Genomic DNA, 21,320 nt, shown 5'->3' with positions numbered 1-21,320 from the left:
CGACACCCAATTTTGGATGAGCCATAACTTCCTCCAGTGAAACATTGGGGAGACCAAAGAAATCATCTTCAGCCCCACCTCCCCCTCCCCCACCCCCCACCCCACCACATACTCTGTATCCTCACCACTGTCTCTATCCTGCTCCCTCGCCGCTCTCTCGGGCTGAACTAGACTGTTTACAATCTCGACATCTAGTTCAACTCTGAGCAGAGCTGAGCTTCAGACCCCAGATGAGCCCCAGATCCTCTCCATCACAAGGAGCACTTCCATACACGTCAGCCTACTGTTACAACCACCGTACATGTGTTTGCCACCTCCAAACTCGATGACTCCAACGCTGACCTAGTCTGCCTCCTATCTTCCCCCTCCACAAATTTCAGTGCATCCAATACTCTGCTGCCCATATCCAATCCCACAACAAATCATGCTTAACCAAAACACCTAGTCTCATTGACCTCATTGGTTTACATTTGTTCAGCACCTCAAATGTAATATTATCATATTTGTATTTAAATCCCCCCATGGCTTGTCCCTCAGTATCTCTGTAACCTTCTCCATCTCTCCATTCCTTTGACGCTGGCTTCTTGAGCATCACCCCTATTGAAGTGCTCTCACCCAGCCATTATTGACTGGACCTAGGTCACGGTTTCTGGAATTCCTTCCTTAAACCCCTATGCCGCTCCACCTGACCGTTCCTCTAAGACCCTCCTTAAAACCCACCTCTTTGGCTTTTCGTACCACTGCTTTTCTGGTTCCTGCTCTGTCCCGACAGCAGAATCCATCCCCAAGGAGGCTCAAGTCTTTAATTGAACTCTTATTATTTTCCGATGACAGTTAAGTAAAAGATTTTTCTTTAACAACATAGAGAGAAAATATACCCGAATGTGTTCTCGTTAAAGGATTAAATAGGAGGAGAGCACTTTAAGTGCACCATATATATATATTTTTAAGTATCTAATAAATCTTCAATTTCCTGACTCATTTAGCTTCTCTTGGAGCTGCTATTTTAGGGTGCTGCTTACACCTGGAGCAGTTCTGATGATAGATGTTGCTGGAGTGGCCTGTTTGAATCCCAGAGTAGCTCCATTGATTTACACAGAGGTCAGTACTGCCTCTGTGGTGATCTGAATGCAGCTGAGCCACAGGACTTAAGCAACAGCTGAGCACACAGCAGTGTTCATTTGTTACTATGTAGGAAAGGCTCATGTGGCTCGAGATTCCAAGCTGGTCTCACGTGCAAGCTGCCTGTATAATTGGTGCTGCTCCAATATGGAGATAGCCTCCTTCTTAATATAATCATCCAAAGTGAGTGAAGACCTGACAATGGCTCTCTCCATAGGAGGTGGACTATGTCAGTAAATTCAAGATACCTAAAAAGGAATGAGATGCTTCTCAAAAAATAAATGCACAAAACTGGAAGTATTTTACGAGCCTTTAAAATGTGTCTCGTGAAATTGATGTATGTACAGTTTGGTTGGAATTAAATTCCTGATGTAGGCAAAATGATGCACAGTCTCAATTTATTGCTGACATACTAAATACCAGGACAGAATGCTGGACCATTCTTATTAGAACTTAGTTTCCTTGGTTGTCCTGATCTGGTGTATATACCAGGCCAATAGATTGCACATTTATGGGTATGGAAATTATTATGTATGTAACCCTGTAAATACCATGTTTAACCACCAGAGGGCTTATCCCCTGGAGTCCCAAGGGATCACTCTGAGATTTGTAATAAAGGACTACGGTCACACCTTACTTTAAGCTTGCAGTATCTAGTCTGACTCTTTATTCAAGACATAACAATTGGCGACGAGATACAGACGAAGGACCCCACCGCAATAATGCAGAGAACCGTGGGCATCCTGGAGAAATTTTCAGAGGGAGATGATTGGGAATCCTTCGTGGAGCGACTCGACCAATACTTCGTGGCCAACGAGCTGGAAGGAGAAGCGAACGCTACCAAACGAAGGGCGATCCTCCTCACCGTTTGCGGGGCACCAACGTATGGCCTCATAAAAAACCTGCTCACTCCAGCGAAACCCACAGACAAGTCATACGATAAGTTGTGCACACTGGTCCTGGAGCATCTTAACCCGAAGGAAAGCGTTCTGATGGCGAGGTATCGGTTCTGCACATATAAGAGGTCTGAAGGCCAGGAAGTGGCGAGCTACGTCGCCGAGCTAAGGCGCCTTGCAGGACATTGCGAATTTGAAGGACACTTGGAGCACATGCTCAGGGACTTCTTTGTACTTGGCATTGGCCATGAAGTAATACTTTGCAAACTTTTGACTGTAGATACCCCAACTTTGAGTAAAGCCATAGCGATAGCCCAGGCGTTTATCGCCACCAGTGACAATACCAAACAAATTTCACAGCACACGACTGCTGCTGCAAGTACTGTGAACAAAGCAACGTTGTTTTTTAATCGAAATGTACAGGGCAGGACTTATACACCTGCAGCTGCACGTCCACAGATGACTCAGAGTCCACCATCAAGGGTGGTAAATACAAGGCCATTAACACCTTGTTGGCATTGCGGGGGTGATCATCATTTCCATTCATGCCTCTTCAAAGGATAGGTTTGCAAAGGCTGCAGAACAATGGGACACCTCCAACGCATGTGCAGGCGAGCTGCAAACCCTGCTAATCCTGCAAACCACCATGTTGTAGAGGAGGACAGATCCACGGTGGATCACGACGAACCAGAGCCTCAGACCGAGGAGGCAGAGGCATATTGAGTGCACACATTTACCACAAAGTTCGATATTGCTGAAGGTTGAATGAAATGGGCTTCCAGTGTCCATGGAGCTGGACATGGGCGCAAGCCAGTCCATAATGAACAAAAAGACTTTCAATAAGTTGTGGTGCAGCAAGGCCTCAAGGCCAGTCCAAACTCCCATTCATACTAAACTGAAAACGTACACAAAGGAACTGATTCCCGTAATTGGCAGTGCTACCGTAAAGGTCTCCTAAGATGGAGCGGTGCACGAGTTACCACTCTGGGTGGTACCGGGCGATGGCCCCACGCTGTTCGGCAGGAGCTGGCTGGGAAAGATACGCTGGAACTGGGATGACGTCCGGGCGCTTTTGTCCGCCGATGACACCTCATGTGCCCAGGTCCTAAGCAAGTTCCCCTCGTTGTACAAACCAGGCAGCAGGAAGCTTCAAGGAGCAAAAGTGCAGATCCATTTGATTCCGGGGGCGCGACCCATCCATCACAAGGCGAGAGCGGTACCTTACATGATGAGAGAGAGGGTGGAAATCGAGCTGGACAGACTGCAATGAAAGGGCATAATTTCGCCGATCGAATTCAATGAGTGGGCCAATCTGATTGTTCCAGTCCTCAAGGGAGACGGCACCGTCAGAATCTGTGGTGATTACAAAGCAATCGTTTCTCACTGCAGGATCAATACCCGCGACCAAAAGCAGACGACCTATTTGCGATGCTGGCAGGAGAGAAAACATTCACGAAGCTGGACTTGACCTCGGCCTACATGCCGCAGGAGCTGGAGGAATCATTGAAATGCCTCACCTGCATCAACACGGACAAAGGTCTCTTCATTTACAACAGATGCCCGTTTGGGATTCGATCGGCCGCGGCGATATTCCAGAGGAACATGGAAAGCTTGCTGAAGTCGGTCCTTCGCACCGTGGTCTTCCAGGACGACATCTTGGTTACAGGTCGGGACACCGTCGTGCACCTGCAGAACCTGGAGGAGGTTCTTAGTCGGCTTAATCGTGTGGGGCTCAGGCTAAAATGCTTGAAGTGCGTTTTCCTGGCGCCTGAAGTGGAGTTCCTGGGGAGAAGAGTCGCGGCGGACAGCGTCAGGCCACCGATTCGAAGACTGAGGCAATCAAGAATGCACCGAGACCACAGAACGTGACGGAGCTGCGGTCGTTTTTAGGACTCCTGAACTATTTTGGTAGCTTCTTACCGGGTCTTAGCACATTGTTAGAACCCCGGCACTCTTTACTGCATAAAGGTGATGATTGGGTATGGGATAAAAGCCATGAAAATGCCTTTGAGAAAGCTAGGAAGCTGTTATGTTCAAACAAATTGTTTGTGTATACGATCCATGTAAGCATTTGGTACTAGCATGTGATGCATCGTCGTACGGGGTCGGGTGTGTATTGCAACAAGCTAATGAATTTGGGAAGTTGCAACCGGTTGCTTATGCATCCAGAAGTTTGTCTAAGGCTGAGGGGGCCTACAGTATGATCGAATAAGAAGCGTCAGTGTGTGTTTACAGGGTAAAGAAAATGTATCAATAGCTGTTCGGGTCAAATTCAAATTAGAAACTGACCATAAGCCGCTTATATCCTTCTTTTCTGAAAGTAAGGGGATAAATACGAATGCATCGGCCCGCATCCAGAGATGGGCATTTACATTGTCCGCATATAACTATGCCATCCGCCACAAACCAGGCACAAAAACTGTGCCGATGCTCTCAGTAGGCTGCCGTTGCCCACCACAGGGGTGGAAATGGCACAGCCTGCAGATTTAGTGATGGTAATGGAAGCATTCGAGAGTGAGCAATCATCTGTTACTGCCTGACAGATTAGAACCTGGACGAGCCAGGACCCCTTACTGTCCTTCGTAAAAAACTATGTGCTCCATGGGAGTTGTCCCGTTAGAGATGCAGGAAGAAATAAAGCTGTACCAGCGGCACAAAGATGAAATGTCTATACAGGCAGACTGCCTCCTATGGGGTAATCAGGTAGTGGTTCCAAAAAAGGGCAGGGACACCTTCATCAGTGATCTCCACAGCACCTTCCCAGGCATCGTAATGATGAAAGCGTTAGACAGATCCCACATGTGATGGCCTGGTATCGATGCAGACTTATAGAGTCCTGCATGCACAAATGTAATACATGTTCCCAGTTAAGCAATGCACCCAGGGAGGCGCCACTAAGTTTATGGTCTTGGCCCTCCAAACCGTGGTCTAGGGTCGATGTCGACTATGCAGGCCCATTCTTGGTAAAAATGTTTTTAGTGGTTGTTGATGCATACTCCAAATGGATAGAATGTGTGATAATGTCGGCAAGCACGTCCGCTGCCGCCATTGAAGGCCTACAGGCCATGTTTGCCACGCACGGCCTGCCTGATGTCCTTGTAAGTGACAATGGGCCATGCTTTACCAGTGCCGAGTTCAAGGAGTTCATGACCCGCAATGCGATCAAACATGTCACGTCTGCCCCATTTAAACCAGCGTCCAACGGTCAGGCAGAACGAGCAGTTCAAACTATCAAGCAGAGCTTGAAAAGGGTAACTGAAGGCTCACTGCAGACTCGCTTATCCTGAGTCCTGCTTGGTTACCGCACAAGACCCCACTCGCTCACTGGGGTTCCTCCCGCTGAACTGCTCATGAAAAGGGCACTTAAGACAAGGCTCTCGTTAGTCCACCCTGATCTACACGAACAGGTAGAGAGCAGGCGGCTTCAACAGAATACATATCATGATCGCACAAATGTGTCATGCGAAATTGAGATAAATGATCCTGTATTTGTGTTGAACTTTGGACAAGGTCCTAAGTGGCTTGCTGGCACTGTTGTGGCCAAAGAGGGGAGTAGGGTATTTGTGGTCAAATTCTCAAATGAACTCACCTGCAGGAAACACTTGGACCAAACCAAACTCAGATTTACAGACTATCCAGAACAACCCACAATAGACCCTACCTTTTTCGACCCTCCAACACACACACAAGCGGCAACCGACCCAGCAGTTGGCCACGAAGCAGGACCCATCACCAGCAGCAGCCCAGCAAGACTCACCACCCCAGCAGCCCAGCAAGGCTAGCTGCACAGCAACCCAGCAAGGCCGAACAAACGACTCACCAACATCAGCATTTGCACCGAGACGATCAACCAGGGAAAGGAAGGCCCCAGATCAACTCACATTGTAAATAGTTACACTATTGACCTTGGGGGGGGGAGTGTTGTTATGTATGTAAACCTGTAAATACCATGTCTAACCACCAGAGAGCTTATCCCCTGGAGTCCCAAGGGATCCCACAATCCCTTGGGAGCACCTGTATATACGGAGGCCTCACAGGCTGGAGAGGCGCTCTGAGATCTGTAATAAAGGACTACGGTCACACTAACTTTTAGCTTGCAGTGTCTAGTCTGACTCTTTATTCAAGACATAACAAAAATGTTATTACTAATGTGAAATATGATTACCTATTTTCTGTAGGTGTTGGAATAGCAATTATTCAGTACCAGTAAAGTATGGATATGTTCAAATTGGTTTATTCAATAATCACATAGCAGAGTTGTGGAAATTAATCAGTATCCTGCAGCTATGTTGAAAGGAATTATTTATTGCAGCATTATTAAAGGTTAGTTCATTCAGTGGAAGTAAGTACAGTATTCAAATGAAAAGTGATTATTCAGTGCCTGTTAACATTATACAGGAGGCTCGAAAGTCCTGGATTGGCAGAGGTTGAAAATGACAGTTCTGCTTGCAATTGGGGGTGGAATTGCAGCCCATCATAAATGGTGGTGGAGATGATAGCAGGTTGAGGAGGCGGCAACCCTCTGAATCACAGAATCATAGCATGGGACAGCACAGAAGGTGGTCTTTGGATCCATCGTGCCTGTGCCTGAAGGGGTCCACTGTGCAGTTAACGGATTTAAGATATGACGACATTATCTTTTCTAAATTCCATAATTTGCACCTTCCCATCAGCCCTGCTAATAAAAGTAAAGCAGGCGTTCTTCCTCGTTCCAGCTGGTCAAAGCGGTTGGGGTTTCATAAAGGTCAACTGCCTGCTGCAGTTTTGATTGAGCTGGCAGTTTTGTATTGATTGCAGCAGGTTAGAAAAAAAAATGTTTTAACATGGGAAATTGTTTACATGCGCAGAGGATTGTTCTGAGGAGGAATTAGGAAATGTATTACTGAAGGCTGAAAAATGGGGTTCCCTAAGGGAATCCCATTGCACATGATGTACTTGGAGAAAGATGAGCAGAAGGATCAGCAGGAGGTTATTCAGGAAGCCAAGTAGCAGGATAGGTTGATTCAGGCAGTCATTCCTGAAACTCTCTCATGGGTAATGTTTCAGAGGTAAAAACAGAAAATGCTGGAAATCTCAACAGGTCAGGCAACATCTGTGGAGAGAGAAACAGAGTTAAAGTTTCAGGTCGATACCCCTTCGTCAGAGCGTTCTGACGAAGGGTCATTGACCTGAAACATTAACTCTGTTTTTCTCTCCACAGATGCTGCCTGACCCGCTGAGATTTCCAGCATTTTCTGTTTTTATTTTAGATTCCAGCATCCGCAGTATTTTGCTTTTGTATTAATGTTTCAGAGGGTTAGTTTCAGCCATGAAGCTTTAGAAGAGCTCTGTTCACTACTGCAGACAGATATTTGGGCAAGGTCAATGGCACACATCACTCTCACAGTGCCAGAAAAGGTCACAACAGCACTGAACATGTGTGCTGCAGATTCATTCCACGAAGCCACTGGAGACTTCAGCCAGATCAATTAATTCACTTCTTAATTCCATCAAGCCAGTCACAAATGGCTTGCCAAGGTAGCTCAGTTAATATGCTTTGACAGTGGTCCCAGGCAGATGAATGAGAGGGTTATCAAAATCTAAAAAGTCAAAGGATTCCCCAGGGATTTAGGGGATATTGGCTGCACTTATGGCAATGTGTGCTCCAAATTACATCAATTGAAAAGGATTTAATTCCTTGAATGTGCAGTTAATATGCGATTAGAAACCCAAATTCCTGCACATTATGTGAGTGCTGTCATGATACTTTTATACTCCAGCAGTCTAGCACCCCTGCCCTATTTCAACATTGAGAGCAATTGACAAGGTGGTTGCTGTGTGATAAACGCTAACTGTTCCTCCCATGGTTCACGACACTGCTTCAAAGGATCAGCACTGCTGCAGAGTAGTGCTACAATGAGGCATATTTTAGAACCAGAATTTGCACTGAACAAGCCATTGGAATGCTAAAAGGAAAGTGCAGGTGCTTGGATATGTCGACAGTGTCCCACAATAAGCACCAAGGACCGTTTCTTGAATTGTGGTAGCAAGCTGTTTCCTTCACAATTTTGTTCCCTAGAAAGGCCTGCTGGTAGAAATCCCAATGGATGAGAGTGGGGTAAAGTCCCATAAGCTATTGTAGCAGAGAGAAATTGCCAAATTCACTCATAATGGCGGGAACACTATTCGGGCTGAATTTTACTGTAGAAACAATGGTGAGTCTAACAGCATTAAAAGTTGGATTCTCTTAATCCTATTATATTATTTAGTATTTGGTTCGAAAAAAAGAAACATTCATTGCTTCAGCGCTTTATATTGTGTACTTTGCATCTTAGTACATCAGATTATATATATTAAAGGATCAATTATTTTTATGTCCTATTCACTTTTTTAAAACATTTATTTTACTGTATATGCACTGCACAACAATCAGTCCTGGTCATCAATTGTTAATAACTGTGCTGTACTTCATGGCCGGAAGGTCAATGTAATGACAGTAACTGTGTAGCACATTTTACTACCTAACACAACACATTTCAAAAGGTAGTGTCCTTGATTTCTGTGTACTTTTAAATGCTGCAAATTATGATGTGACTAAAGTTAGCAACCAACACTTTCGAATCAATGCCTCCTACATCCTAACTCATGTGTTCTGGTCAGTAAGCAGATCATTTGTTCTTATGTTCATTTCTTCTGATTTTAAAAGCAATTTCTAAGCAAAAATGATTACAAATATTGCATGCAGATTTACATTCCTGTACTTAATTTCCTGTTCCCATCTCTGGTTACTGATTGTGACATGGTTGCTATTACCATTGGCCTAATAACATGCTTCCTCCTAAGCAACTGTCACTTAGCCAGGCTGCTGGACAATCGAAGGCAATGATCAGTTATCTGATTATAGGATAAATGATGTCACTGAGGACATGGCTGTTGCCAGGCAGGTGGAATCTAACTGTATTTGTATAGTGGGTAACATGTCCTGAGGCATGGAGCTGTTTGGCAATGACTCCAATCCATCATTTAAATGTATGGAACTTCTTCATATTTGTTTAGTTTTGTAACAAGAGTGACCTTTTCTGCTTAAACTCAACATGATGGCATTGACAAATGGTGATAATTTGTCCTTCTGAACACACAATGCAGCGTTTGTTTGATGAACGATATATTGCAGAATGATGGGAAGCCTTGTCAGTTCTTAGTGATAAGTAATCAAGATAGAATTTCTGGAGTCCATAAACAATTTCCTCAGATTGTATCTGCTCCTTTCACACATGGGTAGCAAACAGCACTCAAGATCATAACACATTATTACTTTTCAGGATGTGCTTAGTTAGACGCACTGAATGTCACTGTTACAATTTTGTATGATAAGCAATGTTACTGTTCATTGCCAATAAAAGTAATTTCCTTAAGCTCTATCCAGAAATTTCAGATATAATATTGTATGGAAAAAAATATGAAAATTTAAATCTCTGTAGGGTTCCTCAAGAATCTTAAAGGGACAATGCCAAATACACAAAATAAATACACAAATACATAAAGTCCATTATCTGTTTCAGCCTGGTAATTGCAATATTATTATACAATCATTTAAACCTGTTTTTATCAAATCCCTCTGCTATTTTAATGGAACCAATAGGTTAAATTAAGTGTGCAGATGATCATATCACTTCCAGTAATTTTCAGACTTCAGTCAAGCTTTATTTCAACAGTTTGGAAGAAAAGGCCAGAGTAGCACATGTAAATTACACCCTACACAACTAAAAACTACTATTAGTTTGATCGGAATTACCATTTTGCTCTGCCTTCCAGTATTTCCATGGAAATTCTGCTCTTAGTAACTGCAGTTCTTGAAGAGAGTACATCTTAAAGTTTTTGGAGTCAACTGTATTGTACAAACTATTTTCTATTTTTTAGTTCTGATTTAAGTGCTTCTTGAAGGTCCTTTTTGAGTAAATCTTGTAATTTTGTACTCCCAATGAAAGGTTTCACTATGGGAGCACATTGCAGAAATTCAAATGCAGAATTCCATTTGCTTCCCCCGTAAATCGTGTACTGTCCAGCTACTTATTCAGATATCACTGAAGTTATCAGCTGCTGGAGTGCCGTACATGATTTGCTTTGATGTGTAGGGCACTTGTCCTCCTGTTTCTATCTCGAGGAACATCTGTAGCCACTAAGCACTGTAACATTATCAGTTAGCAGCAGGCCTTTTGGTTAATGATTATTTTTAAGCAATGGTCACTGAATTCTTGATGCGGTTTCTCCAAGTGGTTCATTAGAGCTCTTAGCTCCCATAGATTTTCAACACCGTTACATGAAAGAAGCCATTTGATTTTTTTTCCCCTTCTTATAATATCTGCTGATCCAGTGATCTTTCACCAAACAAGTCGTTGTTTCAATCCAGCTGAATAGAGAGGATTAATGTTTATTTTTCAGTGGTTAGTCAGAGATTGATTAGCACCCCATCCATTCACTCCCTCCATCACTGACACACCGTGGTTGCAATGTGTACCATCTACAAGATGTGCTGCAGTAACTCGCCAAAAATTTTCCGACAGCACCTCTCAAACACGTGACCTCTACCACCTAGAAGGACAAGGGCAGCAGGCACATGGGAACACCATCACTTACAAGTTCCCCTCCAAGTTACACACCATCCTGACTTGGAAGCATATCGCCGTTACTTCATCGTTGCTGGGTCAAAATCCTAGAGCTCGCTGCCTAACAGCACTGTGGGAGCACCTTCACCACATGGACTACAGCGGTTCAAGTGGCTCACCACCACCTTTTCAAGGGCAATTAGAGATGGGATAAATGCTGGCCTTGCCAGCAATGCCCACATCCCATGAATGAAAAAAACTAATCACAATGAATGTGTTTCACCATTTTACATAAGAACATAAGAATTAGGAACAGGAGTAGGCCATCTAGCCCCTCGAGTCTGCTCTGCCATTCAACAAGATCATGGCTGATCTGGTCATGGACTCAGCTCCACTTACCCGCCCGCTCCCCGTAACCCTTAATTCCCTTATTGGTTAAAAATCTATCTATCTGTGATTTGAATACATTCAATGAGCTAGCCTCAACTGCTTCCTTGGGCAGAGAATTCCACAGATTCACAACCCTCTGGGAGAAGAAATTCCTTCTCAACTCGGTTTTAAATTGGCTCCCCCGTATTTTGAGGTTGTGCCCCCTCGTTCTAGTCTCCCCGACCAGTGGAAACAACCTCTCTGCCTCTATCTTGTCTATCCCTTTCATTATTTTAAATGTTTCTATAAGATCACCCCTCATCCTTCTGATCTCCAACGAGTAAAGACCCAATCTACTCAATCTATCATCATAAGGTAACCCTCTCATCTCCGGAATCAGCCTCATGAATCGTCTCTGTACTCCCTCCAAAGCTAGTATATCCTTCCTTAAGTAAGGTGACCAAAACTGCATGCAGTACTCCAGGTGCGGCCTCACCAATACCTTATATAGTTGCAGCAGGACCTCCCTGCTTTTGTACTCCATCCCTTTCGCAATGAAGGCCAACATTCCATTCGCCTTCCTGATTACCTGCTGCACCTGCAAACTAACTTTTTGGGATTCATGCACAAGGACCATGTTGTAATTTCTCCCCATTCAAATAATATTCCCTTTTACTGTTTTTTTTTTCCAAGGTGATGACCTCACATTTTCCAACATTGTATTCCATCTGCCAAACCTTAGCCCATTCGTTTAACCTATCTAAATCTCTTTGCAGCCTCTCAGTGTCCTCTACACAACCCGCTTTCCCACTAATCTTTGTGTCCATTTGCCATTGGAGGGAGATCCATAATAAAAACAAACCTCCTGAATTTGGACTCATTGAGCTATTTTTTCCTCTGTCCACTTATTTCATGAAACAAGCAGGTGTGCACTACTGCTCTGGGAACTCCTAGCTCTCCAAAAATAGATCAATGAACATTAGCAAAAGTTAAAAATTTAAAAAAAGATGGGCTCAAAATTTCTCCAGTGAGAGGCTGGAGGAACCCTTTGATAACCAACGGAGACCTAGTTTATTACAATATGTGGTAAAAGTAAATTAATTGTATCTCAGTGAATGTGTTTTATGTGTTTAAGGTATTTTTCTGTTCTCTATTTCGACCTCTGCATCTTGGTCATATGCCCATCATCAAATCTTCCCTAATTGCAGGAGTATCACAGACATATCTGTAGCTACATAGCCAATTGAGGTCACCTTTTTAATTCCCATTTGAGTCGAATGTTGGTGGTGTTTATAATATATTAAAAACATCAGCATATATTTCACAATTTGAGCCACTTCTGCATGTTGACACAATGGCACAGACCAGCGTCTGACATGAATATCAACTGGCTCCTCCTGTTCAACCTCATTCAAACTATGACAAAAGATGACCGTACTGCCTTCCTCTGGGAGTCCTACTCACCTGTTCAAAAGAGCAGGTTAACATTGGGACATGATGAGAAAGCAGCAGGATTGTCAGGGTAAGTTGCTGCCTTCATTGTAACTGTACCCCTGCCCGGTCGGTTCCTGTCCGGCGAGGGGAATTGAAATCTGGGCCTTTGTATGAGCATGTTAATTTAACATATTGTGTAAACCATGGCATTGTTCTATCACCTTTCTCTCCCCAACAACTTGGCAACTCTTATGAGGATTGAGCTGTTTCATGTTTGGGGCTCTACTGCCTATTTCATGCTGCACACTTCTATTATATATGAGTTATACTTTTAAACATGAGCAGTTGGGGATTGAGTTGTTTGGCTCATGGAATTTTCTTCCTCCAATTCTTCCTGTTTGCTATCGTGTCTGAATGATGTAAATTGCATAACCCTCTCTTTTGCATTTCTGTATCTTACTTTCTGCATCATTGCTAACATTTCTCTGGTCTCAGTACAATATTTATTGCACATTTTTTTAAATAACTTTTATTTTCCTCTGTGTCCCTGTGTGCTGCTAACTTGCAGTAATATTCATGCCTTTGCTTTTGGGGTATGTTTTTTGAAAGTAGTGCAACTTGTTGTGGATTTCCTGCATTGTTCTGTGAGGTGGATTTCTTTCTGACTGCCTGCCATCGCTCTGCCGGCAGCCACCAGCTCCACCAAAAATCTGCTCACAGAGATGAGCAATATGTAAACCGTCAGCTGAATGACTTAAAATGTAGCTGATTTAACAGCCAGAGAGAAATAGCCATTACCGGGTTTACCAATATGTCCAAGGCCTGGCCTGTAAATTGGGCTTTTCTCTATTGAGCCATTTCATATATAAATTATGTACGTCACAGCTGAATGAACTAATTTTCCAACATTTATGCCAGTTAGATGGCTCGTTAGTTGCTAGGGATGTGTTAAAGGATCATTATTGTAGGTGCATTGTAATTGACTCCTTTTTTCCGTTCCTGTTAGCAAAATTGCACTCTCAATGTACGCCATTAAATGAATTTTGTTAGCAGATTGTAAATATTAATTAAAAAATGAGCATTGCCTCCCCTTTTCACGAGAGGCCTCAGAGTAAGCCATATAAAAATAGAAGTGTCATATTAGGGCTCTGGAGCTTATCTGCTGTTCTGTAAAGCTGATGCAATGCAAGTTGCAGCAATCTCTCTTGGTATAAAAAGTTAGAACTGCTATAATGTGTTAATTTATATTATCTTCCCTATCACTGATGAAGACGTTATTATGTTTTTCATTTTTTTTAGGAAGACTGGAATCCCCTTGTGGGTTGCAGAAAACAATAATGTATTTCAGTTAAGTTAAAGGGAGCTTGCGAGGTAGCTGTTATTGTTATGTATGTGAACCTTACCTGTGTGTCAGACTTGCCACTAGGGGGCACACCTGTGGGAGACCTATGGGTCACCTGTGTACCCTGGAGCAAGCAGGTATAAAAGGCAGACCACCACACTGCTGCCTCACTTTGGAGTTATATTAAAGAGACCAAGGTCACAATGGTTTGAGCTTACAACACAGTCTCATGGAGTTATTCTGAACTTAACAGTTATGAGGAATGCTTTTGAAATATTGGATCTTTTTCAATCCAGGGATCCCACTCGGATCTTAAAAATTAAATCCTTAGACTTAAAAGATATTTACAAAGTTTTGTTTTTCTCACATGTTTTACTGTTGGCTTTCTCTTTTTAAGTATTTCAAAAATCTAAAGCACAAGAACATAAACAAAGAAAAGCCCATTTAGCCCACCAAATCTGCTCCTTTCACAGACCATCTACAATCTATCTTGGAATGTCGCTAACCTATTTAATCTCAAAGGATAGTTCTCCATAAATACCCCCTGAACCTCAATTAGTTGAGCAGAGAATATTCCTCCATCTCCACTACTTACTGCTGGTCTTATTGCTCTCCAAGGACAGCATTCTCCCATCTCCGATCTGGCTCCAACAACACGGGAACCACGGGGCCAAACACAGTATTTAATCATCGCGGTTTATAACACCGCCAGTGGGCACAGATCACTTTCACTGTTTCTATTTTGCCAAGTATCTCACACGGTCGTCCTTAGAGTTCAATCAATCACCCCATCCAAATCGAAGCCCTGATAGTTCCCTGTCCAGACCCTGCTAACTGCTAGGTTCCTCCTCCTCCTCCTCCTCCTCTCCTCCCACTCTACTAAAACAATGGGGTATTAGGATTTAGACTGCGCTGTGAAAATGAATATTGCAGCAGTTAGTTGGTGTAGTGGCCACAATCATTGATCCAGCCACCACATAGAAAATGTTTAAATAAAAGTCATGACACACAACACACACACTCCACACGCACACACACACACACACACACACTCCACACACACACACACTCCACACACACACACACTACATACATACACACACTCCACACACACACACACACACACACACACACTCCACACACACACTCCACACTCCACACACCTCACACACGCACACGCACACACACACTCCACGCACTCCACACATTCTCCACACACACACTACATACACACGCACACTCCACACACACACACACGCACACTGCACACACACACATACACACACTCCATAAACACACACACTCCACACACACAACACACTCCACACACACACACACACACTCCACACACACACTCCACACACGCCCCCCACACACACACACAACACACACTACACACACACGCCCCCCCCACACACACACACTCCACACACACACACAACACACAACACACACACACACACTCCACACATACACACAACACACACACACACACACACACTCCACACATACACGCCCCCCCCACACACACATACACAATACACACTACACACACACTCCACACACACACTATACACACACGACACACACTACACACACTCCACACACACACACACTCCACACACACACACACTCCACACACACACATACACACACACACACACACACACACACACACACACGTTCCACACTACACACACGCTCCACACACACACACTCCACACATTCTACACACACTCACTCCGCGCACACACACAAACGCACACACACAAATGCATGTTCCACCCACACACTCCACACACATGCGCACACACACACACATACGCCACACACGCCACAAACACACACACTACACACACACACTCCACACACACAAGCACTCCACACACACACACTCCACACACACACACACACGTTCCACACACACATGCTCCACACACACACGCTCCACACACACACACGCTCCACACACACACACGCTCCACACACTCGACACACACTCACTCCGCGCACACACACAAACGCACATTCCACACACGCACATTCCACACACACACTCCACACACACGCGCGCGCACACACACACACACACTCCACACACGCCACAAACACACACACTACACACACACACTCCACACACACAAGCACTCCACACACACACACATACACACACTCCACCCACACACACACACTCCACACACACACGTTCCACACACACACGCTCCACACACACACGCTCCACACACACACACACACACACACACACACACACACACACACACACACACACACACGTGGAGGATGTATTTGAATGAAAGGCATCCTGGAGTATTCCTTGAACCTGAGGCATTTGTTACATTCTTTAATTCTTGGAGATTGGAATAAACAATCTGAAGCAAAGAGCTAGATGAAAAGAAACAGCAAGCTAATTTCTAGATATTTTCACATGTCTTTTGTCAGAGTGTATTCAGGCACCTATTTAAGGTTTTGCAGTAAACCTCCTGAAGTATTTCTATGACAAGCTAGCAGCATTTTCAATGTTTAACAAACACAATTTACGGGGTTGATTACTTCAGAGCGATCATTCTGCTGGACAATAAACATATATTTTACCTACCAAATGGAATGAATGAAGGTATGTTGTTTAAATTTACCAGGACTGATTGATTTATTCAGAAAGAAGTATGTTGGGAGAAGAATGCAAATGCATTATTTGTTAATGTTTGAATCACTGTTTGGTATAACAGATGCCATGTAACTGAACAATATTGCTAATTCGTACTCATATATAATAATTGTGCCAAAATTATAAAAAAGATATCCAATAGCATAATAATATTGTGTTCCCTATACTGTATTAATATTGCTGATGTATAATAGAAGATGCAAAGGCTGAATTCTGGTGCATTATTCACAAATAGTTAAATGTGTTTCACTATATACGATACTTTATTTTAGGACTATAAATGTGTAAAGTAAAACTACTCCAGATTGTTAGTGATTTTGGAGAGTCAGCACCGAAATAGTCCATGCTTAATGGTGCATTCTAATTGGCCTGTAAAAGTGGTTTAATTCAGAATGGAAGTGCATTAGGCAGCAGCTGTGGAGAGAAACAGAGTTACCGTTTCAGGTCGATGGCCCTTCGTCAGAGCTGGCAAAAGTTTGAAAACTAACAGATTCTCAAGGAAGTGCAGGGGCAGTGAAAGGGGTAGGGGGGAAAACACAAAAGGGAAGGTCTGTGATAGGGTGGAAGACAGGAGTGATTTGAGGGACAAAAGGGATGATGGGCCAAATTGAGATGGTAATGGCACAAGTTAGGAAACAAAAGATGAGTCGAGATAGGGTGTGAATAGCAGAATAATTACCAGCTGCCGTGGGAAACAGAAAAGAATAAAAATAAAAAGGTGGGGGGTGGGGGGGCTGTAAAAAAAAAACTCGCTGAGATTTCCAGCAATTCTGTTTTTATTTCAGATTCCAGCATCCGCAATATTTTGCTTTAGTGGAAGTGCATTAGGTTCTGCGAGAGTCTAATTGAGAAGTTCTGCAAAGACGTTAGGCTCGCATTGGAATGAGTTCTTTTGAATGTCAATCCGTCTGTCTGTGAAACCGTACTAAACCAGCTAATGGCACACTGCTGCCGAAGCCATAATGTTCGATTCGCGTAAGATGTTCTGTGCCATGTAATAGGAGCAGGGTGCAGCTTCATGTCTGCAGCTCTCCTTACTGAGAGTTACTGATCTCGGCCGAAGTCAGCATCTGGAGGATCGGTATTTCTCCACAGGCTCGAAGGAAGATTGAAGTGCACTTTGTAATGACTGATTACAAACCAGCATAGCCAGAGGTCTGGGAACAGATCCTGAGCATTCCCTGCTGAGGCATGTTTCTATTTTTTATTAAAAGAGAAAGAGAGAAAACAATTCAAACCATACCATAACGGTAGCCTGACCTGCTCAATATTTGAGAGTATACCTGACCAAGCAATGCAAAGATTGGAATGGAAAAGTTCCTCATGCTTCAGAAACACGTAACGACAACTGCAAAGTTGATGAAAACAATGTCAGCTGTGGCTCCGTGGTAGCACTCTCACCTCGGAGTCAGAAGGTTGTGGATCCCATTCCAGAGATTTGAGCACAAAAATCTAGGCTGACATTCCAGCGTAGTAATGAGGGAGTGCTATCGGAGCTGCCATCTTTTGGCTGAGACGGTAAACCGAGGTCCCGTCTGCTCTCTCAGGTGGACGGAAAAGATCCCATTGCACTATTTTGAAGAAGAGCAGGGGAGTTATCCCTGGTGTCCTGGCCAACATTATCTGGTCATTATCACATTGCTGTTTGTGGGAGCTTGCTGTACACAAATTGGCAGCCACACTTCAAAAGCACTTCATTGGCTGTAAAGTGCTTTTCAACAACCTGAGGTTGTGAAAGGTGCTATATAAAAGCAATCTTTATTTCAGTGAAGAAAATAGGGGATTTCCTGACCCTCTTCCATACCAAAATTTGGTGGAGGCCAAAGAACAAGATTTCCATCTGTCCTCTGAGCTACTGATGGTGCAGGGTCTTGTAAGAGCAAGAAAAATTAACAAGAGAATCAATTGCCCTGAAATTGCTATCATGCTATAATTTATATGCTGAAAACCTGCAGATATATCATCATAAAGACATATTATGCACTTCTGTAAAAATTGTAACTCATTCCATCCATGGTGTATACAATGATACCAGCTAAAATCTGTATTATAATAGAAGTCCTGTTATTATTGGTTGGGCAACCATTGCTAAAAGTGTGCTTGAAATAGATGTCACTCATGTTTCTGTGATAGGAGCTCAATGATATACAGTACTACTTCTGACATCAAAAATACATCCCTTTAGACTGAATAAAGTGTTATTTTATACAGCATAAAGCTCCTCATTACAATACCGATGTAACATTGGTAGCAGTGATCTATGAAGACATGTTTTAGAAATCAGCTTCTGTAAGGAGCATTGTGCCAGCTGTATATTCTGCAACATTAGCTCCTCATTACAGGCACTATTGCTCCTGAGGCTGATTACTGCAAAGTGCTGCTCTCCTTCCAACACCCGAAGCTCCACCCAGTCTATTCTCTGTAGGCACCTGCATTATCTGACACTTTGTCCCCACTGAACCGCCCCTCTACCCCACCTCCCCCCCACCAACCCCAGCCGTACAAACTCCTGGGAGAGGTAAGAAAAACATTTTTTTTTAAACCCTCGGAAAATTTAGTGGGGAAAATGGGGAAATTCTTTTCCAATTCTGATGGTGATGCACAAGAGGCCAGAGTCAGAGGAACAGTGGGGCCAAAATTGCCCTCAGCCCCAAACGGAGCGGATAATTCGAATTAAATGAGTATTCTCCGCCCGAATCCATGGGGTAGCGAATAGAGGGAAATTGTCCTCTAACTTTTTGTCCTCGAGCTCTGCAGCCACCAGGGTGGGCTTCAGCCGGGTCAGCGGTCCAACACCCCAGAGGGGGAACCAGGCGTCGCCATTGTCGGGTCAACTTCAGAGTCAGCTGTCAATTCAAATAAAATGGCGGGTCGCAGTGGAGCGCCGCCCTCTTTAAGGGCAGGTGCACTGCCCAGCCACTGGCAGCTTCCCGCCAGGAAAAGCTGTCGGGGCACTGAGCGATGGCGGCGGCTTTGCTCACGCAGGGGCAATTTCCCTCGCGGGGCGGAAAGAGGTTGGCGACAGGCGGTAACGGGTCAACACATGCCCGACGGGGCGGGAATACTGGCGGAGCGGAAACCCGTTTCCGCCACCCCCGGGCCGGGGGAAATTTCGACCCATCCGCCTGCCCCCGGTCGGAAGGCCTTACCGCCCAATTGCCGCCTGTTACAGGTGGTAATGGACCTTAAAGAGTGGGGCAATTTCAGCCTGAGTGTTCAGAATAAATTGTAAGAGTAGCAAAGGTGTGGAAGACTGTTCATCGTATCATGTAGCTTTGTTAAGTATTGTTTGATTATGCTCCTGTCAAGTGCCTTGAGACGTTTTACTACATTTAAAGTGCTATATAAAAACGAGAAGTTGTTGTTACTCAGTACAGGTATCCATTATTCTAATGGGGGTAAGTAGTTTGGATGATAATTTGATTCAAAATTAAATGCAAATTGGGTAAAATAAATTTCTACTGGAAAATTCCAAATTTCCATTTAAATCTAAAAAGGTAAGAATGCGATTTTTAGCCGCATGAAAGAGGTCGCAGTTTATGTATCGATTCTATAATTTATCTGCTGATGCTTCCTATTTCTCACCCAGCTGGTCTTGTGTTCTTTAATTCCAGAGCTGATGTACACTGTGGAACTTGCGGGTGGACTGGGGGCTATTCTTTTGCTGCTGGTCTGTCTGGTGACTGTGTACAAATGTTATAAGATAGATATCATGCTATTTTATCGTAATCATTTTGGAGCTGATGAACTCGACGGAGGTAAGGGCTGATTTCCATATCACTCGATTGTCTGGATTCTTATGCTAGCAAGTGTTGTAATAGCAGCAAATAAATAATATCATATTTATAATATAGCAACTCCTGAACCTACATTGGTTTGGGCTTTCCATGGAAGCTGCAGTGGATACGCCACCAATTTTACACCCATTTTGGATATATATCTAGGGCCCGAGATTGGTGGATATACCACCCACCACTGCCCACCTACCATTTGCGTGCTGCCCAAAAATGCAAAATTGGTCAAAAAACATCTGCATACTGCCGGCGGAAAATTCATCAGTGACATACCACCGCCCATTCAGACCGCCGACATACCACCCAAAAGTGCAAAATTCAAGACATTCCACCGGAAATGCATACCGTCCTGGATCTTAAGTGGGCAATATATACACAAACCTGACAGGTTCATTTTATATTTAAAGTTCTCCACAGTTTGATGTATTTTAAATGGATTGTAGTATTTTCTAGTGTTAGGCAATAATATAAATGTTCTAATAAAGCCTTATTTACTCCTTTATTAATTAACTATAATAAAAATGTTATTAGTGTCTCTCATGCCCCCAGTCTCTCCCACACCCCAGTCTGTCTCTCTCTCACCCCCCAGTCTCTCTCACCCCACAGTCTCTTCCCCCCCCACCACAACGATCTCCCCCTCCCCCCCACAGCAATCTCCCCTCCCTCCCCCACAGAGCAATCTCTCCTGACCCTCCAGCGATATCTCCCCCCTAACACAACGATTTCCACCACCCCCTCCACTCAGCGATCTCCACTGCCCCTCCCCACACAGCGATCTCCAACCCCCCCCCCTCACCGCGATCTCTTCTCCCCCCCCCACACACAGCGATCTCTTCTCCCCTTCCCCCCCCCCACCCCCCACACACAGCGATCTCTTCTCCCCTCCCCCCCCCACCTCCCACCACAGCGATCTCTTCTCCGTGGCCCCCACCCCCCCACAGCGCTCTCAGGCCGGTAGTCTCTGGCCCCTTGTTGGTGCCTCTTGGGGAGCGGAGCTTCACAGCAGCATGCGCGTGCGCACAACTCGGGAGCCGAAGATTCCCAAGTCAAAAGGCCTCTCCGCCGCACACCGCTGGCTGCACTCCGCTTCCG

The 21,320-nt window shown here is 44.2% G+C and overlaps 1 protein-coding gene across 7 annotated transcripts in view; it reads left to right on the top strand.

Annotated features, from left to right (window-relative positions):
- The window catches only part of LOC139276015 (interleukin-1 receptor accessory protein-like 1), a 1,534,993-nt gene that overhangs the window by 1,490,041 nt on the left and 23,632 nt on the right, over positions 1 to 21,320 (top strand). For all 7 annotated transcript variants that reach the window (XM_070893365.1, XM_070893368.1, XM_070893363.1 and 4 more), the window contains one exon: positions 20,049 to 20,192. In XM_070893365.1, the coding sequence (XP_070749466.1) occupies positions 20,049 to 20,192 (144 nt within the window). The remainder of the gene's footprint in view (positions 1 to 20,048; positions 20,193 to 21,320) is intronic.

Source organism: Pristiophorus japonicus, chromosome 11 (genome assembly GCF_044704955.1).
Source record: "Pristiophorus japonicus isolate sPriJap1 chromosome 11, sPriJap1.hap1, whole genome shotgun sequence".
NCBI classification, from domain to species: Eukaryota; Metazoa; Chordata; class Chondrichthyes; family Pristiophoridae; genus Pristiophorus; species Pristiophorus japonicus.
Note: the sequence above shows the minus strand (reverse complement) of the source record. Positions and strands in the feature narration are given on the sequence as shown.